This window comes from Cucurbita pepo, chromosome 14 (assembly GCF_057944985.1).
Source record: "Cucurbita pepo subsp. pepo isolate OVF chromosome 14, ASM5794498v1, whole genome shotgun sequence".
NCBI classification, from domain to species: Eukaryota; Viridiplantae; Streptophyta; class Magnoliopsida; order Cucurbitales; family Cucurbitaceae; genus Cucurbita; species Cucurbita pepo.
The window spans coordinates 2,986,257-3,008,403 of NC_141811.1; the positions used below are offsets into that span (position 1 = coordinate 2,986,257).

The 22,147-nt window shown below is 36.2% G+C and overlaps 3 protein-coding genes, 1 non-coding gene and 2 pseudogenes across 6 annotated transcripts; 2 read left to right on the plus strand and 4 right to left on the minus strand.

The window, feature by feature from the left end:
- The first annotated feature begins 1,140 nt into the window (after positions 1–1,140).
- LOC111810724 (putative transcription factor At5g61620) lies at positions 1,141–3,882 on the plus strand. The gene is made up of 5 exons (XM_023697482.2): positions 1,141–1,695; positions 2,140–2,351; positions 2,449–2,526; positions 2,706–2,834; positions 3,228–3,882. Exons 1-5 carry the CDS (start codon positions 1,347–1,349, stop codon positions 3,537–3,539), a joined length of 1,080 nt encoding a protein of 359 aa, XP_023553250.1. The 5' UTR covers positions 1,141–1,346; the 3' UTR covers positions 3,540–3,882.
- Positions 3,883–4,196: 314 nt separating this feature from the next.
- Positions 4,197–11,586, plus strand: LOC111810844 (Flavodoxin family protein). 2 transcript variants are annotated; one of them, XM_023697642.2, is made up of 13 exons: positions 4,197–4,505; positions 4,760–4,906; positions 5,458–5,535; positions 5,619–5,723; positions 5,913–6,004; positions 6,268–6,446; positions 7,554–7,651; positions 8,926–9,000; positions 9,089–9,199; positions 10,042–10,173; positions 10,301–10,420; positions 10,557–10,773; positions 10,859–11,586. In XM_023697642.2, the coding sequence occupies exons 2-13, from the start codon at positions 4,769–4,771 to the stop codon at positions 11,386–11,388; spliced, it is 1,875 nt and encodes a 624-aa protein (XP_023553410.1). In that variant the 5' UTR covers positions 4,197–4,505; positions 4,760–4,768; the 3' UTR covers positions 11,389–11,586. The 2 variants fall into 2 exon arrangements, with proteins under 2 accessions (XP_023553410.1, XP_023553411.1); XM_023697643.1 differs by lacking the exons at positions 4,197–4,505; positions 4,760–4,906 and adding an exon at positions 5,154–5,172.
- Positions 11,587–11,912: 326 nt separating this feature from the next.
- On the minus strand, positions 11,913–11,984 carry TRNAH-GUG (transfer RNA histidin (anticodon GUG)). Its single transcript has one exon. It is a non-coding gene; the product is annotated as a tRNA-His (tRNA).
- A 632-nt stretch (positions 11,985–12,616) lies between these two features.
- LOC111809718 (uncharacterized) lies at positions 12,617–15,608 on the minus strand (annotated as a pseudogene). Its single transcript, XR_015411738.1, has 5 exons — positions 15,525–15,608; positions 15,038–15,207; positions 14,690–14,831; positions 14,427–14,591; positions 12,617–13,509 (listed from the first exon to the last, which is right to left on the minus strand). The product of XR_015411738.1 is annotated as an uncharacterized LOC111809718 (transcript).
- Positions 15,609–17,147: 1,539 nt separating this feature from the next.
- On the minus strand, positions 17,148–17,550 carry LOC147789374 (uncharacterized; annotated as a pseudogene).
- A 1,010-nt stretch (positions 17,551–18,560) lies between these two features.
- KUOX1 (KAR-UP oxidoreductase 1) lies at positions 18,561–20,154 on the minus strand. The gene is made up of 3 exons (XM_087117236.1): positions 20,020–20,154; positions 19,697–19,944; positions 18,561–19,137 (listed from the first exon to the last, which is right to left on the minus strand). Exons 1-3 carry the CDS (start codon positions 20,107–20,109, stop codon positions 18,561–18,563), a joined length of 915 nt encoding a protein of 304 aa, XP_086973362.1. The 5' UTR covers positions 20,110–20,154.
- Positions 20,155–22,147: the final 1,993 nt, after the last annotated feature.

A 22,147-nucleotide genomic window follows, 5' to 3' on the forward strand; every position in this document is an offset into this window, starting at 1 on the left:
GAATAATATCTTATTCCAATGATATTCTGAATAAAACAAAAAAATCTCTTTTTTTTCTAAAATATATAATAGAAAACATCCGTTATTGTTTTTAATTATTAAATATTTCGACAGTATGATTAAATTTAGTCTTTTTGTTTACAAATTGGAAAAATAGGTTAATTAAGAAATTTTAATTTATTTTTCTTATAATTAATTGTGAAATGCTTAATTACACCCTCGATTATTAAATGGAATAGTTTGTTTTTTACCAAATAAAGTAACATGTCACATAAGTGAATAAAATATAATAATATATCAATTAAAATTTAATTAAGTAGATAAAATATTAATTACTATTTTAAAATTGGTAGTTGGATTCTACTTATTTAAATATTTGACTTTGAAACGAGGGATTGAATTAAATTAATTTAAACCAAGAATATTTTATTTTTAAAAAAAGATTAATCATATAAATATAAAAAAATTATAGTTCAACTTGGTAATTTCGTGGGAGTGAGATAGAGCTACCAAACTTGAATGCTTTGACTATTATTCGTTAAACTATGTAATTTAATATTAATATATTAATTTATTTTTAAAAATAAAAAATTTTGGAATGAATTTTTTATGATAAAAAAAATTAAGATAGATAAAATGTGCTAAAATTAAAATGTGAAGATAAAATTATAAATATCCAGATTGAGAGGAAAAAAACTCATCAAAATCAGAGAAAAATTTGGAAAAAAATTAATGGATTCAAACATAATTGACTTTAAAATCATCTTTCCAATATGGAAAGATGAACTTTGACCAGAAAGAAATAAAAAAAAAAAAAAAAAAAAAAAAAAAAAAAAAAAAAAAAACTCACTTTCCGAGAAATTAAAGGGAAAAAAACTCAAAATTTAAATAATAATATAAAATGACAATTAAAGAAATGCACAGGAAAGTTCAAAATAAGGGCGTGACACGTGTAGAAATATGATTGGTTGAAAGGATCACCGTCTTTTAGGTAGGAGGAAAACGTAATTTCAGGGGAAGAAAAAGGGGGGAAATGGTAATATGACATCGTGCTATTGCAGTAATGGAAATCGAAGGGCTATTTATACATGGAGGAGCAAAATTCAAATCACAAACTGAAAAAAAAAAAAAAAAAAAAAAAAAAAAAAAAACAGAAAAATAGATAGATAGAGAAAGGGAGAGAATTGCGGTTCGTTGATCGATCGATCAGCAAAATTCCTGCCGGTTCAAATTTTCTTTCTCTTTCTCGCTGCAGATTTTGATTGAGAAAGCAGAGGAAGAGAAAAAAAAAAAAAAAAACCAGTTTAGGGCTAAATTTTCTTTTTGTCTGTTTGTTTCTCGGGAAAATGGTGAGGGAATCGCCGAGAAAATGTTCGCATTGCGGATTAAACGGACATAATTCCCGAACGTGTAGTAATTTTTTGAAGGGGAATAATAATTATAGTAATAGTAGTTATTATTGCGTGAAGTTATTTGGAGTTAATTTAATGGAAAACAGAGACGAATCTATGAGGAAGAGTCTCAGCATGGGGAATTTGAATCTTCACTCATGCAATAATGTTCTTGATCTTAATACCGCCGCCGCCGTGTACAACGTCGCCGATGATAATTCCGCCTCCGCCGACAACGCTGGGTATCTTTCCGATGGGTTTATTCATAACAAGAGACGCAAAGCCGCTCACGAGAGGAAGAAAGGTTCGTAAGCTAAAATTTTATTTTCTTTTATTAATTTTAATTTTTGGTTTAGTTTCTCCCATACTTTTTTTTTTTTTTTTTTAATGGTAAGGATCCTTAATTATTGATTATCTATGCTCGAGTTTACTATATTTGTTCTTACCATTAGTAGTTTTTTTTTTCGAGTTCGATAATTACGAGGTTGCGGGTGGGGATCAAACCATCGAGATGGTAATTGGTGCCTCGCTCTCAAATTGGTAGGCATATATACACTTCAATAATAAATAAAAAAATTGTCCGAAGAACATAACTCAATTGTGTTAAAGCTCGGGTAACCTTATTTCAGAAAAAAATTATGTTCATCCTGTTAGAAAACCGAGAAAATTTATATTTTCGGATCCTAAAAATTAGATTGTTCGAAAATTTGTATAAGAATTTTAGATTGATGTGACATGTATTATGCAGGAAAGCCATGGACCGAAGAGGAACATAGAACGTTTTTGGCTGGTTTGAAGAAGCTCGGGAAAGGGGATTGGAGAGGGATTTCGAAGAACTTTGTAACCACAAGAACACCGACCCAAGTAGCTAGTCATGCACAAAAGTACTTTTTGAGGAAGATGCATGCAAACGAAAAGAAGAAACGTAGAGCCAGTCTTTTTGACATGCCTGAAATCAAAGTAATATTTGGTTTTTTTCGTGCGCTTATTTCTTAACCGGACCTCGAGTTTTGTCGAATTTTTTTGTGATTATTAATGTTATTTTTAAAAAATACAGAATAATGTTCCCCAAGATTGCCAAGCTTCTGGAGAAACGTCACTGCCAAAGAACAACAGTTCTGAGAATCAACAACAGGTGAAATAGATTAAACATTCTTGGATAATTTTCTTTAAAAATAAATTAAATTTACAACCATTCTTTGTTTTTAATCTATTTTCAGTAATTCTAGTTCTGAAAAAATAAAATGGTTTTTTTTAACTGTTTTTTTTTTTTTTTACTTTTTTATTATTTACTGAAAATAAATTTTGTTGCAGGTCAATAATTTACCAGCACAACTTATCAATCGATTCCCTCATCTTTGTTTGGATGCTCCTCATTTTGTTCCTCCAGCAACTGGATCGGCAGCCTCGGCTGCTGCAAATTTGCATGGGATTCCTTATGTGGTAAGAACACTTTCAAAAGCTTATTTATTTATTTTTTTTTTAAATATTCGCTTTTTTTTTTTTACGCCAAGTAATTCTAGCTAATTAAGACGTGTATTATCCGCAAATATGTCAAATCATATGGTTCAAATCTTCACCTACACATATTATTCAATTAGAAGAGACACTTCTAATGGTTCGGATCGAGTCGACCTCATTTATTTAGTAAACCGTACTTGAACAACCGGATTTGATGTGATGTCCCAGGTTGGGGAGGAGAAAAAATCACTCTTTATCAAGGTGTGGAAACTTTCGTGTGAAAATCGGAAAGAAAAAGCCCAAATAAGACAATATCTACCGACGTTGAATCTAGAACAATACATCTAATTTATGGAAATATTTGGTTTTGGGCAGGTGGGAGTATCCCCAAATGTTCCAATACTGCCATTGGTGAATATTGGAAGAAGAGGAGGAGGAGGAGTTATGGCAATGCCAAAGAGCCCAAGGAGTCCCAACGCACCGATGGCTGGCCATCCATCAGGCATTCCTCCTTCGCCAAGAACCTCCCCAAGCAGGCCCATATTGCAGCAGTTGCAGCCGTCTGCCATAGCAGTGGCAGCCTCTAATTTCGAGGCAGATGCCCTGGAGCTCAAGATTGGGCTGCCTCAGTCTCCACAGACACAAAACTTGTCATCTCAAACTTCTGGAGCAATTAGAGTTATATGAGAAGAGTAATAATAACAATACATATAAGGATTTTTTTTTTTTTTAAATGTTGTGTTTTCAAATTTCTCTTCCAAAAGAAGGTTGATTAGATTAAGAAAAAGCTGTTTTTTAGAAAAAAAAAACAGGAAGTTTACTCTTTTGCCCTCCTCTTCTACTCTACATAATAGGTAATAGTTGCTTCGTGTGACCATCTCCGTTGTACAATTTGGTCATGTGCCATGTTTGCGAACATGAATCTTGTTGGTAAGTTATAACCCTCCAATATAGTTGATTCTTACAATTTATTATGATTTTGTAATTAGAAATCATTTTATTATTCAAATGGGTAATGTATATTTTTTTCGAGGATGATTTAAACTTCTAAATATATCTATGTATTTATCTATTGGTGTGCCGTATTAGAGTAATTATTGCCAAAAAGACAAAAAAAAAAAAAAAAAAAAAAAAAAAAAAAAATATATATATATATATATATATATATATATGTGTTTTGTAATTTAAATCATATTTTGGTCCCTCAAGAGGCGTGCACGTGCGAGCCGAGCCGAGACTGTGTACGCGTGTGAAGCCGGGAACGGAGCTACAGGCGCGCGCGTCTTGAGATCCGGTTGGGCCGACCACGAACGCGCCGCGTGTTCGTTTGTGGGCTGGGTCAGAGGCCGAATGTGAGGGAACCCGACCCGATTCCAACCCGTGCCTACCTTACCCGCAAGACAGCGAAACCCTAATTTCCGTCTCCCCGATTCCGACGACGGTCACGCAGCGCAACCTTCTTCGATTCCGACGGTCAACCTTCTTCGACGCAGCGATCCCGACGTTGATGCCTTACTTCCACTCGATTCTTCCTCCGAAATAGCACTCTAACGTTCCGAGAAACCCCCAAACTACCCAGTGAACCAACCCACACGATTTCCTTTCGAACGCTCTCGGTTTTCCGATCTCTCACACGCACTCGGACGCAAAAAGGTAAGTTCGGAGAGAAAATTGTTTCCAGCGATGCTGAAAAGTTGTGCTTAGAGATATAAAACGGTCAAGAGACGTTTCCCATTAAGGCAATAATTGTCTCGCTGGAAATTACTTCCGGCGAGAACGAATGCTGCATTTAATACAGGATTATATCATTTTTGAAAAGAAAAATAAAATCTTAATCGTTACATCATCTGTGTTTTCCTTTTTTTTTTTTTTTTTTTTTTTTTGAAATTGTTTGACTTTGTTTTCAGGTGAAAGACATGAAAGACCAACCTGAGTTACTGATACTGTATGCAACTCAAACTGGCAATGCACAAGATGCTGCAGAGAGGCTAGGCCGCGAAGCTGAGCTTAGAGGTTGTGTTGTGAGGCTTCTTTCCATGGATGAATATGATGCTGTAAGCTTTCATCTTTTCATTATCCCCTTTGTTTTGTCTCTAACAATTGAGATATTAGAATCTCGAAATCATAACCAATTATGTGTGTACTTTTTGTTCAGTTGTGGTAAGGAAAACATAATCTCCTCAAATCTTTTTTTTATTCACAAGAACTTTAACCATTGTCTCAACCCTGATGAGTAATGATAGAGTTTGTAAGGCCCCAAGCAACTTTATGGATGCAAGAAGGAATGCAAGGGGCAAGTACACTCTAAATGCTTTGATAGGTATTAAATTGATTGAACTGAACTATGAAGGAAGTGTTCGAAATTTAGCAGTTGAGATATAATGGTTAAATTGTTTGAATTAATCGGTAATCAGATTTCTAGAAAATTCATTGTTTGAATTTCTAACACTATATTAGGAGTTGTATTGTATTTGATTTAGCTTATCTATCAGATCTTTTTTATATCTTTGTTCAAAGCAATACTTCGCCTGCTCTAGTAACTTTCTTGTTACCATCATGGCGTGTAAAGTAATCTGCAGTTATTTATTTGTATTTAACGTTTCAGAGTTCTTTACCTCGTGAGGATGCTGTAATTTTTGTCGTCTCTACCACAGGCCAGGGTGAAACACCAGATTCCATGAGGGTAAGTGAGTTTTTATTTTTTGGGTCCCAAAAATATTCTTTCTATTATTTTGTGGTACACTTTCATCATTTTCTTTGTATCAGGGATTTTGGAGGTTCCTTCTGCAAAGAAGTTTAAATCATTCTTGGCTCAAAGGAGTACCTTATGCTGTATTTGGATTAGGTGATTCTAGTTATCAAAAATATAATGTAATATCTCTTCTCCTTTTCTTTGGAAGTAAAATTAATTCATGCATTCCCCATTTTTTTTTCTACACTACGAAGTTTATTTCATTCACGCATCTCAGACGTGCTAGTCCAGAATTTTATGATTAGAAATTGATTGGCTTGTAATTTTGAGGTATGATATGTTAAGGTACCTGCTAATGTACGCTACAGTTTGTTGCAAAAAAGCTTGACAAAAGACTTTCTGATTTGGGAGCAAGGGCCATTCTGGAAAGAGGCTTAGGTGATGATCAACACCATTCGGGGTAGGCTTCCTTTAATCTACTAATTTAGTTGAATGATTCTTAGAAAAAGCTATTTCCGTGTCTTTCCGTCTGATCTACCTTCCCCTCAAGTAAATCCAGCCATGATCTTCAAACCGATAGGAAGTTTCATTAGGGATTGGTTTTATTTTGTTAGTGAATACATTTACAACTGTAGTTACTTGAATGTTTTCTATGTCTTTCTGTGCTAGCATTTTTCAACGATAGAAAGTTAATTGATCTGAAAGATCAATGCTCTATGCCAGGTATGAAGCTGCTCTAGATCCTTGGATGTTATCATTGTGGAGCTCGTTGAGTGATACTAATCCAATGTTTTTCCCGAAAGGCATTGATTTTATGTTTTCGAGCGACACATTAATTGATCAATCAAGCATTCAAGTTGCATATCACAATGTGGGGAAGTTGAATTCACAATTAACCTCAGGTACGCTAGTTTCTTGAATATTCATAATGAAGAGTGCAATAAAACGACAATTGTATCCTTTCATTTTTGTTAATGAAAGTTTGATTTTTTTATCCAAAACGCGTAATGCAATGGAATAACAATTGATGAAGATGAATTTTCTACTTCTGGTCCTCTGTCCTGGTTCAGTTAACATACCATGTAAAAAATGGAGAATTCAGATGTTGGCTTTAATGGCAGATTTAGATTTCACTAAGCGAACAAATAGTGGGTAAAAAGATGGCTATAGGTTCTGGACTTTGTTTACACTAACAAAAATCTACTGATATTTGATCAGTTCAGCATCTACTTGTGTTTCTAGTTTATTTTGAGATAAAATACACTTTTGGTCCCTAAGACTTGATTTAGATTATATTTGGGTTCGTGAGGTTTTGTAATAACTCAAGCCCACCGCTAGCAGATATTGTTCTCTTTGGGTTTTCCCTTCCGGGCTTCCCCTCTAGGTTTTAAAACGCGTCTGCTAGGGAGGGGTTTCCACACCCTCATAAAGAATGTTTCGTTCCCCTCTCTAACCAATGTGGGATCTCACAATCCACCCCCTTAAGGTCCCAGCTCCTCGTTAGCACACCGCCTGGAACTTGGCTCTGATACCATTTGTACAGCCCAAGCCCACTGCTAGTCAATATTGTCCTCTTTGGGCTTTCCTTTCTGAGCTTCCCCTCAAAGTTCTAAAATGTGTCTGCTAGGGAGAGGCTTCCACATCCTTATAAGGAATGCTTCGTTCCTCTCTCTAACCAATATGGGATCTCATAGGTTTCAAACTCGACATTTCAACCTTTTAAATTTGGAATAATCTCTTTTTGGGGTTTTGTTGTTAGCATTCTTGGTTTTTGTTGTCAACTTTCAATCAATTAACGTCAAGTTGACGACGAGGAGCAAAAATGGTATTTGAAGCCTTTAAACCCAAATGCAATATAAATCAAACCTTGGGGAACAGAAGTGTATTTTTTCTTTTTATTCTGTAAATGATATTCTTCTAATTGTTTATACAATTAATGTGATACTAATTTATCTTTTAGTAGCCTTCATACAATTTATTGACCACTTGATATTCCTTGTGTCTCTTAGATTTGAAGAACATGGAGATGCAAATTGAGAGGGCTCGCTTGATGTCTCCAGGAAAATTTTCTCATGGAAAGAAAAAACCTGATTGCCTTCTTAATATGGTATTAAACCTTCGCTAATCGATCATATTATTTCACCTCAAATTCTGACATCAGTCAATATATATATAGATTTTCTTGTATATGGTTGTGATACAAGAGCAATGGGTATCATGGGATGGAAGCTGAATTCAGGTTTGAACCCTTGTGAACCAGTTTTTCATTTCCCCTATCGAGGTGATTGTCGATAGCTTCCTGATAACATAATTCGCATTGTCTGAACTTCTTTGCAAAACCCACAAAATTCTTGATGAGGAAAAACTTGGCATGTCTTGTGGTGTGATTGATTAATTGAACAGAATTGGGAATTTGAGATATAGTTTGCTAGCTTTGTAGTATCATGCATGTGAGTATCTTACTGAACATAACTTTTATATTTAGGAGTATTTGGCTCAGTTTGCGTACTCCTCAATGGTTCTCACAAGGCAACCACTTAGACAAAGAAAACAAAAAATGTAAAGTACATAATGTGAGACCCCAATAGTAAATACTTATATTATGTTATGAAGGGCAGAGAAGGAATTCGCTATGCCATTAGTCTCTAAATGTTGTATGGAAGTATAAATATATTTTGTGATGTTTGATTTTAGAGTTTAGGATTTAGTTATATGATGTCTGATGTTGTGTTACGTTATGTTTTGTGTCATTAGCTTAGGAGCTATGGTTGTAAGGAGGATTAGACCCCTTCTTAAATTGGTGGTTATGTGTATTGTGCTTTTGGAACAATCAGCAGGAGAAACCTTACAAAGTGGTATACGGGTCATCTTCCTTGGAAGGCTAGGGAAGACATGTAACAGCAAGTCCAAGCCCATTGCTAGTAGATATTCTCCTCTTTGGATTTTTCCTTTTGAGCTTCCCCTCAAAGTTCTTAAACTGCGTCTCCTAGGGAGACGTTTCCACATCCTTATAAGAAATGTTTCGTTCGCCTCTCCAACCGATGTGGAATTTCACAATCCACACCCTTGGGGCGCTGGCATATCGCCTGGTGTCTAACTCTGATACCATTTGTAACAGCCCAAGCTCACCGCTAGCAGATACTGTCCTTTTTGGGCTTTCCCTTTCAGGCTTCCTCTCAAGGATTTTAAAATGCCTCTCCTAGGGAGAGGTTTCCATACCCTTATAAGAAATGTTTCGTTCGCCTCTCCAACCAAAGAATGTTACATCTCGTACTTTCTTTGTCTCAGTTCTTTGGAATAGAAATTTCATTTTTATCTTGAGAGCTGTTCGCAATATTTCCTTTTCATATTCTAAATTCTCATTTTTCTTTTTTCATGTAGATAAAAAATGAGCGTTTGAGTAAAGTAGGCTCTGGAAAGGACGTGCGCCACTTTGAATTTGAATTTGTTTCTTCTGTAAGTTGGTAATTTCCAAATTTTCATTACTTATTTTTCATTGTTTTTTTCTATGTAACTCAGTGATTGCATTTTGAACTAATTTTAGGTAATAGAATATGAAGTTGGTGATGTCCTCGAGGTTCTTCCCAGTCAGAACCCTGCTGCTGTAAATGATTTCATACAACGTTGCAATTTGGACCCTGAATCATTTATTACGGTAAGTTTGATTTATCAGTTTGTAAATTCTTGAATCATCTTATTTCAATTTTTTTTTTTTGGGAAATACTCAAAGATTCTATTTTCATTGTTTGTGATGTACTTGTGCTAGAAAATAGGTAGTGGTTGGTTGTTTTTTTATCACAAGTACATCACACAATGCTAAGGGGCCAAGTGTTTCATATTTTCATTGTGTTTGATGTTAGCACATTGTACTGCGGTTTTATCTGTAGCTGTTATCTTTTTCAAACCCAAGCCCACCGCTAGTAGATATTGTCTTCTTTGGGCTTTCCCTTTTGGGCTTCCCCTCGAGGTTTTTAAAACGCGTCTGCTAGATAGAGGTTTCCACACCCTTATAAAGAATGTTTCGTTATCCTCCCCAACCGATGTGGGATCTTACAATCCACCTCCCTTCGGTGCCCAGCGTCTTCGCTGGCACTCGTTCCCTTCTCCAATCGATGTGGGACCCCCCAATCTACCACCTTCAAGGCCCAGCATCCTTGATGGCACACTGTCTCGTGTCCACCCCCCTTCAGGGCTCAGCCTCCTCGCTGGCACATCGCACGGTATCTGGTTCTGATACCATTTGTAACAGCCCAAGCCCACCGCTAGCAGATATTGTCCTCTTTGGGCTTTCCCTCAAGGTTTTTAAAACGCGTTTGCAAGGGAGAGGTTTTTACACCCTTATAAAGAATGTTTCGCTCTCCTCCCCAACCGATGTGTGCAATAAACAAAGAAAGTTTACGTTTCTATGAGGCCTACTCTGTCGACATTAATCTTTATCATTATATGAAGGTTGCTGTATTAAATCTTCTACTTACCAAATAGCACTTCTAATTTCAGATTTCTCCTAGAAATAGGCGCAAACAGGATCCCATCCCAACTGCTACCCAAATGGTTCCTATCAAATTGAAAACTTTTATTGAACTGACAATGGATATTGCATCAGCTTCTCCTCGACGCTATTTTTTCGAGGCAAGTCCTTCGAACCTCTTCATTTTTTCATTACTCTCATTTTATTTTCAGGGTGTTCAGATGAAATTACAACCTTGCTTCTGTTTTATTTATTCATTTATATTCCCAAACATAATTTTTCTCGCAGGTTATGAGTTACTATGCAACAGCTCCACATGAAAAGGAAAGACTTCAATATTTTGCGTCACCTGAAGGAAGAGATGATTTATATCAGTACAATCAAAAGGAACGAAGAAGTGTTCTTGAGGTGATTCCAAACATTTAAGTAAATGCATGCTGCCCCAAATATTTGTGCTACATTTTTCTTTTAGCTTAAGATATAATACCCAATAGAGAGCTAGAAGATGAAATTATCCCATTTACTTGTCTTGGTAATACTACAGGTATTAGAAGATTTCCCTTCTGTGAAAATGCCATTTGATTGGTTGGTTCAGTTGGTTCCTCCATTGAAAACAAGATCATTCTCCATATCTTCTTCCCCTTTAGCTCACCCGAATCAGGTGCACTTAACCGTAAACGTAGTATCTTGGACGACACCATATAAAAGGAATCGGGTGGGTCTTTGCTCGAGTTGGCTTGCTGGACTTGATGCCGAACAATGTACGTAGAATAGAATTCGGCATTCGTTATTTACATAGCACTGAATTTGATTTACTTGATGTATATATGGATATGTTTGATACAGGCGTTCGTATTCCGGTGTGGTTCCATAAGGGTTCGCTTCCCGCTCCATCCCCATCTCTTCCTTTGATTCTCGTTGGACCCGGAACAGGTTGTGCACCCTTCAGAGGATTTGTAGAGGAAAGGTCCATGGAGAATCCCTCCATGTCAACTGCTCCAGTTTTGTTTTTCTTCGGTTGTCGAAATGAGGACAACGACTTCCTATATCGAGATTTCTGGTTATCGCATTTGAAACATCACGGAGTACTATCAGAGGAGAAAGGTGGAGGCTTTTATGTCGCGTTTTCCAGAGATCAACCGCGGAAGGTTTACGTGCAACATAAGATGCTTGAACAGAGTCAAAGGATTTGGAACATGCTCAAGGATGGTGCTGCTGTATATGTTGCAGGCTCTTCCACAAAAATGCCTGCAGATGTATGGTCAACTTTCGAGGAAATTATATCGAAAGAAACTCGGGTTCCACGGGAATCTGCTGTAAGGTGGCTAAGGGCGTTGGAGAAGGCTGGTAAATACCATGTTGAAGCTTGGTCTTGACCGAGAAGAGAAGGCTAAAAGTTTGACATGGAAGATCATATTTTATGAAAATCGAACTTTCTTTAAGAAAAGATAAAGAATACATAGACATAACATGATATCATGAGAATTTGTTGCTTTTGAATGCTATAATCAAACGGACCATTGTGAATTGAATCCGTATACCATAAAGAAAATATAAATCTTTATTCTTGTGAATATGCTAATTACCATCGAGTTAGAAGAGTATAGTGTAGTGAAATTTTAATGCGTAGAATAATGGTGCATTAGAAATCATTGTGGGTGTGCCCTGCCGGGGTCTCCATGTTACTACTATTGTTGTGGCAACTGGGATTTGAGCCCAGGTCTCCACAACCACAACGTGGAATTCTCACCATTAAACTACAGCCACAATTAATATTAGGATTAAGTGAGCGAGATTAATTTAAAATTTATAAAATAAAGTAACTAAAACCATTAATATTAGGATTAAGTGAGCGAGATTAATTTAAAATTTATAAAATAAAGTAACTAAAACGTAAGATTGTGGCTGCTGGGATTCGAGCCCAGGTCTCCACGGCCACAACGTGGAATTCTCACCACTAAACTACAGCCACACAATTAATATGAAGACTAAATAAGCAAGATTAATTTAAAAATTATAAAATAAAGTAATTAAAACCAAATATGGCAGGAAGATTAAGATTAAAAAGTAAGATTGTGGCTAAAATTTATAAAATAAATTAACTAGAGATTAATTTAAATTTTATAAAATAAAGTAATAAAACCAAATATGGCAGGAAGATTAAGATTAAAAAGTAAGATTGTGGCTAAAATTTATAAAATAAATTAACTAAAATCAAATATGGCATGAAGATTAAGATTAAGAAGTAAAATTGTGGCTGCTGGGATTCGAGCCCAGGTCTCCATGTCCACAACGTGAAATTCTCACCACTAAACTACAGCACATCATTAATATTAATATTAAATGAGTGAGATAATTTTAAATTTAAAAATTAAAGTAACGTATTAATTTAATAAAACTAAACATTGCATAAAATTCTGACCATTAAACTACCTGAATAAAACTAAGCTAAAGAGTACAATAATAAGCTGAACATTGAATACATTAATTGGGCATCTTCAAAAGTTGCCCAAACAAGACAGACTTTGACTATAGAGTATACATATTAAGACCACTTTCCTTAGGCAAATTTCGTTCATTGAGAGATGTATACATCCAATGTGATTCAGGTTCATAATTTCAGTATATCATTAGAAAAAAAATCAGCAATTTAATTTAAACAAACCATATATGAATGTGATCAACATGACTTGGATCACATTGGATGATGTTAAACAATAACCACAAGCAAAGTATACAAGTGATGTGCATTACCGTCTAAAAGCGTTGGCTTCAATCTCAGATTTACCCTGTGAATAGTATGTCCTCCAACAAATACTCTCCTCGATCGTTGAGCTTCCTCCCTTCTCGGCACCATACATACGTTTCTGAGCAGTGTCTAAGAAATTTCGGCTCGAGGGCACTGCATTTTGTTCGGCTTCGAGTGCATCATCCTCGGCTGCCTTCTTCAAACGCCTCCATCTTTGCTCTTCATGGAACTCAGCATCCTGCTGCATCTCACGCAGCCTGGCTGCACGCCCTTCTTCTGAAAGCTTGGTAGCAGGCCTACGATGCTTATGGCGTGGCTCGTAAGGAGATTTAGAAGCATTCGGTTCACGAGTTCTTGATTCCCCCACTTTTGTACTGTCCTTTTCATTGTGAGTATAAGAATCTCTGTCTCTCTTTCAACTGTCATGATGTCTCTCTTCTGCATAATAATCATGAGGATTGCTTTTGGGCGTCTTTCGATCTGACTGATCATATTTCGAGCCTCTATCACGATCCCTCTCGTTCACATAATCAGTTTTGCTTCTTCTATCTTCTGAATAAGAATGAACATCATGTTTTGAACTCTTGTCACGATCATGGTTCCTTCTCTGCATCTCAGGGCTGACACTTTCAGAATCATAATCTCTTTCTGGAGAAGAAGCTTTACGACGTTTTGATTTACTATGGCGATGCTTCTTCCGTTCTCTTTTGTCATCAGGATTCTTGTCCTTGTGTTTTTCCACTTCAACCTAATATATTTTTTAAAGAAGAAAACACCTCAGATCTATTCTTCAAGTCAAACAAGGGAAAGAGCTTGCAGATAATACGATCATGAGATAAACAGAGATTCTATTACAAGAATGAAAATTATTGTACCAGAACATTCTTGATATGGCTGTTCATTATTTGTCGGGGGAATTGTTTAACACAAGTGATAAGGAATCAACTCAAGGGAAATCTCTTATTCCTTATCATTTGGTATAAGAGCTTTAGGCTCAAGATCAGATATATATTTCCTTTGAGGTTATATAGAACCATGTGTGTTGTATTTGTAAGGAGACTTAGCAAATGCAGTAAAATGAGCATTTGTGCTTTCCTTTAGCAAATGACTAAGTTTCCTTGCAATTCTATGTAGTTTAGATTGCATGTTTAGAATCATTCAAGTTAGACATGATCGATCTTGTTTGTGGAGTGATTCGAATCTCAAACAAGTATTCTTACCTTGAGATATTCGATCAACAAGGTAATACGAATCTTACTTCCCTTGTAATGATTCCTTATCATTTGGTATCAAAGCTTTCTCTCGGGTTGATTCCTTATCAACAAGCTGCCACTTTTGCCACAATTGACTAGTCATGAAGATATACCGAAAGGAACTTTCTGATCATAGATTCATCTTTAGTTCCTATCGACAGGGTGAGAAATGCAGAGAAATCCATTACATCAACTCAAAGGATAACTTGGAATTAAGATAAGCCACCAGCTTTCTCTACCACAAAGTGTCCATGGACATAGTTCAGAAACCTTCTCAAGAGAATAATGAATGGAAAAAGGATATTTCAATATAATTTCCAAAGCCCATGTTAGGACAGTAAAAGTTCTAGAACTTGATAGGGTTAAAACGATATAAGGAGAAGAAAAAACATCAAGGAAAAAATGAACTTACAGTCTTGCGAATCATAGCCATTTGAATAGGATTGTTCTTTACGCGGGCAAGAGCTTGTTGCTCACGCTGCCGAATGATGAGCAAGGGATCAGAATGGAGCTTCCTCCATGAGTCATTTGCAGAATGAGGCTTATCCTCAAACAGAGCACCGGGGGCAGCGGCTTCCTGCAGAAACAACACAAGAAAGCAACAAAAAAAAGTCATAATTGAGCACCACGAAGAGATAGCCGAAGCACACAAATTAACAGCGAGTGGAACAGTACCTTGGAACTAGATGGTTCAGTGGCAGCCGCAGCAGTAGATGTAGTAGTAGGTAGAGTTTCGAGGCTCTTAAATCCATCGGAATTGCTACCTTTCCCGACTGCCAAACCCGATTCATAAAGAAAATCCAATCTTTCCTGCTTCCTGGAACGCCATATAGTCCAAAATTTAAATATTCCTCAAAACAATCGAACTACTTAAGCCCTAACCATCGCCTTGGCGGTAACCCTAATCTACGCAACGTTTCCAATCCTCATCTATTCAGAGATCGAATCCGATTTGAAACTTACAGACTATGAATCAAATGCATAATTAAAACTGTTAACAACAATATAGAAGATAAAACATACGGAACGAGGCCGGCCTGTTCTTGGAGAAGACGAAACTCTTGGCGCTCCTTCTCCTCATGGATTTGCTTGCGGAGTTCGTCCAACTTCTTCTGCTTGGCCTCATGCTTTTGCTCCGCCTTCCACACGTTCTCTATATTCCGGAGCGTGAATGTTTGATTAATCCACCACACCTAAATGGTGTGAAAGTTATCTTATTTATAATCAAATAAATTACAAGGATATGGAAATAGTAATAAATGGAAATAACAATAAATGGAAAGATACCTATGGTAATAAGGCAAATATCTAATATTTACCTTATAATAAAATATCAAATATAATATATACGGGAAAGTATAATTTATTACTAAATATCCTTAACACCCCACCGCAAGCTGAGCGTCGGATTTGAACGAACGTGAAGCTTGGATCTGAAAAATTCAAAGAGGTTGAGAAACACTTATCGTGAAGATGTCAACAACCTGGTTCACAGGAGGCGTAAAGAAACACTTTCTTGGCCATCGAAAATTGCAGAGGGATCGCCGCTCAGCGGCGATGCTGCCTTGGCTTCGACGAGAATATGTCTACCCATAAACAGGGATTGTCGCTTAGCGACGATGCTACCTTGGCTCTGGTGAGAATATGTCTAACCCCAAGAAGTAGAAGGGGAAACCTAGAGCAAGGGACAAAGACAATGTTGAAGCCGGAAGAGTCGCCACATTGGGCGAAGGAGCCAATTTTGGCAAAAAGGGCAGCCGGAAGAGTCGCCACATTGGGGCGAAGGAGCCAATTTTGGCGAGAAGGGCGGCAGCAACTTGGTTGGCGAAGATGCCAGTGCGGCGCCTAGATTCCAAAGGTAAATCTCTGCAAAAGGTCGATAGGCTTATCGAGATTCTGTATATTTCTGAAGAGAAATGCTGATGAAGATCCTAAGATTAGGGTTTCTATGAAGGATAAAGGGAAAATTGAGAAGAAAATGAAAGAGACTATGTTTGGAAAAGGTAAGATTGTATGTACAGAGTATGGTGAAGGATGATTTGGAGGTCAATAGGGTGGAGCCAAAGAGTAATTAATCGGCTCCGCCTGCGGTAGCCATGAAGACTGCTCCTGCGGCGTCAAAGCCAGCAGGGGTGGTGGAGAAGAACAGTAGAATATTTCAAAAGCCATTGAAAAGAAAGGATCCGGGTTGCTAAACCAAAATGGCTCTGATACCATGTGAATGTTTGATTAATCCACCACACCTAAATGGTGTGAAAGTTATCTTATTTATAATCAAATAAATTACAAGGATATGGAAATAGTAATAAATGGAAATAACAATAAATGGAAAGATACCTATGGTAATAAGGCAAATATCTAATATTTACCTTATAATAAAATATCAAATATAATATATACGGGAAAGTATAATTTATTACTAAATATCCTTAACACGGAGACTGCCAGTGTGCCATCCTTTCTTGTTCAAGAACTTCAATGCCGTGTCTCTAATCAAGTTTCAAACGGAGGATCAGATTTTCCGCCACCGGCGCGGTGGTCTTGTGGGGAAGAATCCGATTTTCTGATTGGGAATCGGACGGTCGCCGCCGCCACTTCTTCTCGCGCGCAATTTCATGGCCCAATAGTAATCTTGACCGAGGCCCAAGATAAGAAGGAAAGGATTTTTTTTATTTATTTTTTTTTAAAGTTTATAAAGGCTTAACTTTTTCAATAAAAAAAAATAATAACTTTTTATAATCTAAAAAATGAACTGATATTTAAAGTTTGAACCTAAAATTAAGAATAAAGTTTTGCTAATGATGATAATAATAAATAAATTAAATTATAGTTTTCATCCTTAAATTTAAAAAATATATTATTCCATTCTTAGTTTTGCCGCTAAAATTCTAAAAAAAAAAAATAATAATAATAATTATGTTTATATAATCGTGAGCAATTTAACCATTTTTTAAATTATGAAATATAAAATTTTGAAAGCATTGTATTAAGATATAAATTTTAATTTTATATTTAATAACTCAGTTTAACTTTTTTTAAAAAAATAAGAGATTCATTGAACTAAAAAATCTGTCAAGTTCAGTTTACACGTAAAAAAAAAAAGTATAATTCTTAAAATTTGAAGTCGGTGTAAATTAACAATTTGTTTTTTCTTCTCGGAAAGCGAATGGATTAATTCGTTGGATTAGTGGAAACGGGGAAATTTCCCTTCATTTTCCCGGAAAATCAATGCTGGGAAGGAAAGATTCCAAGGAGAAGAACTCGAATTCTACCTGCGTCATGATCTTCACTTACCTGGATTTGAGATGAACCAGAAAAAATGGTGCAGAGAAGCAAAACGAGCGGAATCACATGAACGGCAGATTCGGCGAACTTGACTCGCGCTTTCTCTCGCTTCACCATCTCGGCGACCGGATCATTCATTGGCAGCTCATTGCGGACGACCACAATCGCGACGCCTGCCCTGACTTCGAGGACGGGGCCGAATGCGAGTAGTATTCATTGGAGAATCGGTTCCAGCTCGTCGATCGGTACATTTTTCTCTTTTCTATAAATTTCTCTTTCGCGATGAGGAGAGAATGATACTGAAAGTGTGTCGGTGCGCAAGATATGGTGGTAACGGCAGGGAGAAAATGTAGCCGAAGCAAGAAAAATTGCTACTAATCTGTTTGATAAATGTCCTGACTGATGGCCGAGCACATCAATTGGTAATTAACTTGACTTCTCTCGAATCTGACTTTCTCTAAGTTTTTTGCATTCACTTGCTCATGATAAAATTATATAATCTATGCATATATACTACATTGCATATAGGAGTCGAAATTCAAGTATCTGATATCTAATCTCTCAGCTGACGAGTGCTTGACTATCTAATCCATGTTTAAATTGTGCTTCAGGTACGACATAAATTAAGTTGATTTGTGCATTTTTTTTATCTTTTCGAGTTCAACAATAGCTGAACGGGAATAGAACATTCATCTTTGACATGATCACTAATATCTTACTACTAAGTAATGTTTGAATCGTTGTTAATTGACTGAACTTAGAGTATGTTTGGATCGAAGCGTTTCTAAGTGATTTTATAATCTCTTAAAACGTTAATCGATTCTTACTCTAGAAGTTTAGAGAGTAGATGCTTAATTATTCAAATTATAATATTCATTTGATATGAATTGAAAACAAAAGTCATGTGCAGATGCATATGAAAAATAATCTAGTATATATATTAAGAAAGAGAGCAAGCACTACATATAACATGTGGTGAAAACAGAAGCAATAAAAAGAACATCTAAACCCTTGAGACAATCCCAGTAACAATCTCAGACCCCCATAAAAAATAGCGCTGTTATTGGGCGCACACAAGAATAGGGAGGAAAAGTTGTTTGATCCTAAGCTACCAATCGCTGAAGAGAAAAACTCTTTTTTTCTTTTTTCTTTTTTGTCTTCCTTTCTTCCTTATGCAACCTACTTTTATTGTAATTAGTATATTATCACCTTCATAATAAGATAAACTTGATTCAAGCATCATCAGTCTGAAAGCTGAAGATTAATCCTGGATCTTGAGTGTGTCGATGAAGCTCTTTCCTTCTGCGAGATCGTTGCTGGAGAGAAATTTGAGAAAATCATTGAAGCTGCTCTCTTTATACTTGATAGGATTTTGTTCATCCACAAGCTCTTCTGCAGGCTTCATTTTCTCGTCCATTCCCAAGCTGTGTAGACTGGAAATGGAGATTCTTGTTCTCTCAGAATTGACAATGGCTCTGTGGACGACACCCTTGTAAAGCCCATTGCTTAGAACCTCCACATGATCGCCCACATGGACCTGCAGACTGCCATCAACATTAGGAACCATCTTCCATTTCCCATCAGCCGGGTCCATGATTTCAAGTCCTTGGCTGCTTTGCAGAATTGTGGTTATGCAGCTGTAGTCTGTATGTGGTGGCAACCCAAGTGCGACCCCTGGCTGTGGACAGGGCGGGTAGCAGTTTACTGCCACTACCTGGACTCCTTCAGCCATTTTGCTGCTGAGGTATGTTGGTCTTAAACCCAAGCTTTCAGTTATGGCTTCCTCTATCTCTAAGCTTACTTTTCTCACCTCCTTGGTGTATTGTCCCATCTTTTCCCTGAAACGGTCGTACACATATATATATAATATGTATATATATACATGTAAAACACAAGGACATATCTCTGAAGAAAATATGCACCTAGGATCATATAAAATTTCAACTGATATGTTGTTTTCTCAAAGTAAGAGATTAAATAATAGTTTTCTTTTGGGGGGTGTTTTTATATTGATATTTTAATCAGAGATGTCCATGTTTTTGTCGGTAAGTAGTACTCTCTGTCCTGTTTTGATTGTCATTTATTGGTGAGTGCCTTTCAAGTCCTATATTTATGGTTCATTATAGAAGAATGCTCAATAGTATGCTGAGTATGCATAAAAAGAGTCCAAACTTTTAGACCATACTCAATGTTAGCATAATTAAAAATAACATTGTTAGCTGAAGTTCTGGTTCATAGGCGTCAGCATATGCATAGCGGTGATCTCTTTGGCGGTCCAATGGTTTTATTGTTTCTGTTGAATTTCACATGTAAGTAAATTTTGCATGGTAATCAGGAAAAGAAAAGGAATGGAAATTGGGTCAGAAGTGGAGATGGAGAATTAAAATATTGAGTTACCTATAAGTATGGGGATTGGTGGGCCAGGAGTCTACCCAATCTTCCAATGGATGAGCATAGTGTTTGAGGAAAACTCTCCAAAACTTTATTTTGTCTACTCCATCTTTCAAGCTTGTTCCATACCTGACTGCTTTGCTAACATCATCTGACTTATACTTCATCTTCTCCTTTAGTGGTAAGTTAAAGAACTCCCTGGCTTGGCTTAGTGCTTCCTCCATCACCGTTTTGCTGATTCCATGATTGATTATCTGAAGAAAAACAAATTGAAGTTAAGAGCTAGCTAATATAAAAGAGGTAGGTAGGTAGGTTGCTTGGAACTTTACCTGAAAGAAGCCGATGCTAATGCAAGCTTTTCTGAGCACTTCAATGGCGAGGGACCTTTGAGCTGAATCATCTGATCTTAGCGAAGCCATGTCAATGATGGGAACAATGGCGGTCTCCGGGGACAAACTCGGGCGCTGTGGGGTAGGAATCACATAAGCATTAGGGACATAGTTTAAGCCTTTCTCTTGTGCAGTCTGTCCTGTGGGAAATGACCCTGAACTCTCACCTCCTAGCCCCATGGTTTGAAGGTTGAATTTGAAAGGAAGGAGATGAGAAGATGAGATAGAAGGAAGACTAATACTGTGGTTTATATAGGAACCGCGTATCTTTGTTGCTTTGAATGCAGACCAAAAAAGGATATCCAGTGAAAAGGGGGTTTTTGAAGCGCTTTCAACTACGATCCAAAACATTACTTTTAGCATACCTTGTTTCTACTTTATGGGGTGGGACCAAAAACAAAAGGGATGCAATTAATTTACTTAGTTTTTCTCAGATTAAAGATTAAAATTTTAAGGTTAATCTCCGATCTTGCTAAGATTAGATGGTCATGATAGTTATTTTCGGTTGGATATATAGGTAGGGAGAGGAGTATTTTAAATTTATATCTATTAGTTATTAGAGAGCATGCAGATTTTTTAATTCGCATCCTACGCATCCTACGATGCCTATGATGATCGGAATACTTAACCTTGGCTGATTTAGTTGATTTTTTTTCTTTTTTTTCTAATCTATGGCTTTTTAGAGTTGAGTTTATACTTTTATAATTTTATAATTTGATTTTTGGGTGAGATCTTTTAGGGATGAGTTTATAATTAAATAATACTCTCTTCATTGAGGTAAGGTCTTTTAGGGATGAGTTTATAATCAAATAATACTCTCTACATAGTTTATAATCAAATAATACTCTCTACATTAAGGTGAGGTCTTTTCCACATTGAGGTGAGGTCTTTTAGGAAAGCCCAAAGTAAAGTCATGAGAGCTTACACTCAAAGTGGACAATATCATATCATTGTGGAGAGTTGTGTTCGTCTATTAGGAATAGAATAGAAGAACATTTACGAGGGTCATAGAAAGTCCGGGTTAAGATTTTGCGAAATATTAATTAAAATAATAATTACGTCATAATAATAAGCTATAAATCTGGGGAGCCACCGCTTTCGAAGAAGCAAATTAAAGAGTAAAATGAGGAAGGAGAGAGAGAGAGAGAGAGAGAGAGGAGCATAAGAATTTTATTTATTTTTATTTTTTGAAATTTCAAATGAAAAATTTTACGCGGAACCGAGTTTTTGTCCACCTTGATGCTTGCGACCAGGTGCGCCGGAAACTATTTTCGTCTGACACGTCATTATTTTATATTTTCATTTATAACAAGTCTATGGAATATAAAAAATAAATGGAATAAACATAAGAAAAAGTACAAATATCATAAAGTCCAAACTAATATAACAACAATTTAATAACACGTAAATAAGGCTATAAATCGCAATAATTCTTGCAATAAACAATTTCATTCCTTCGAGTTCAACAGTAAGTTCACTTAAAATCGATGTTCCTAAGCTCCCTATGTCGAACGTTCTTGAGTTCAGTCCCAATGTGACCTAATTCCTTCTATGTTATCCCATGCATTCAAAATATTGAACTTTGAGTTCATTCCCGAGCTAATATTACTTATTTATTGAGTCCTAATTGATTGAAATAATAATGAGTCCTAATTGATTGAAATAATAATCATTAAACCAAAAATACCTCGACTAAAATAATATTTTGAATAATTTTTAAAACAAGATATTTTCTTAATATACAAGAATCCTAGTTCATAGAGCTCCCATGCACTTGGACGTCCACATAAAATGATATCCTCTTTCTTTGTATTCAAAAAGTCAAAAGGATATTAAAAAAAATAAATAATATAAATAAATAAAAAAGTAATAAAAATACAAATAAAGACTTTGCCTGGTCAATCCATTGCCTTCATTTCACATTGCAATGCCCCAATTTCCATTTTGACCTTACTTCACTATAATCTCAACCTTTAATTTGGCACTGAAAACTTTGGTCCACTTTAATATATAAACATAATTTTTACTTTGTATTCAAAATAAACTCTTATATTATTATATTAACGTA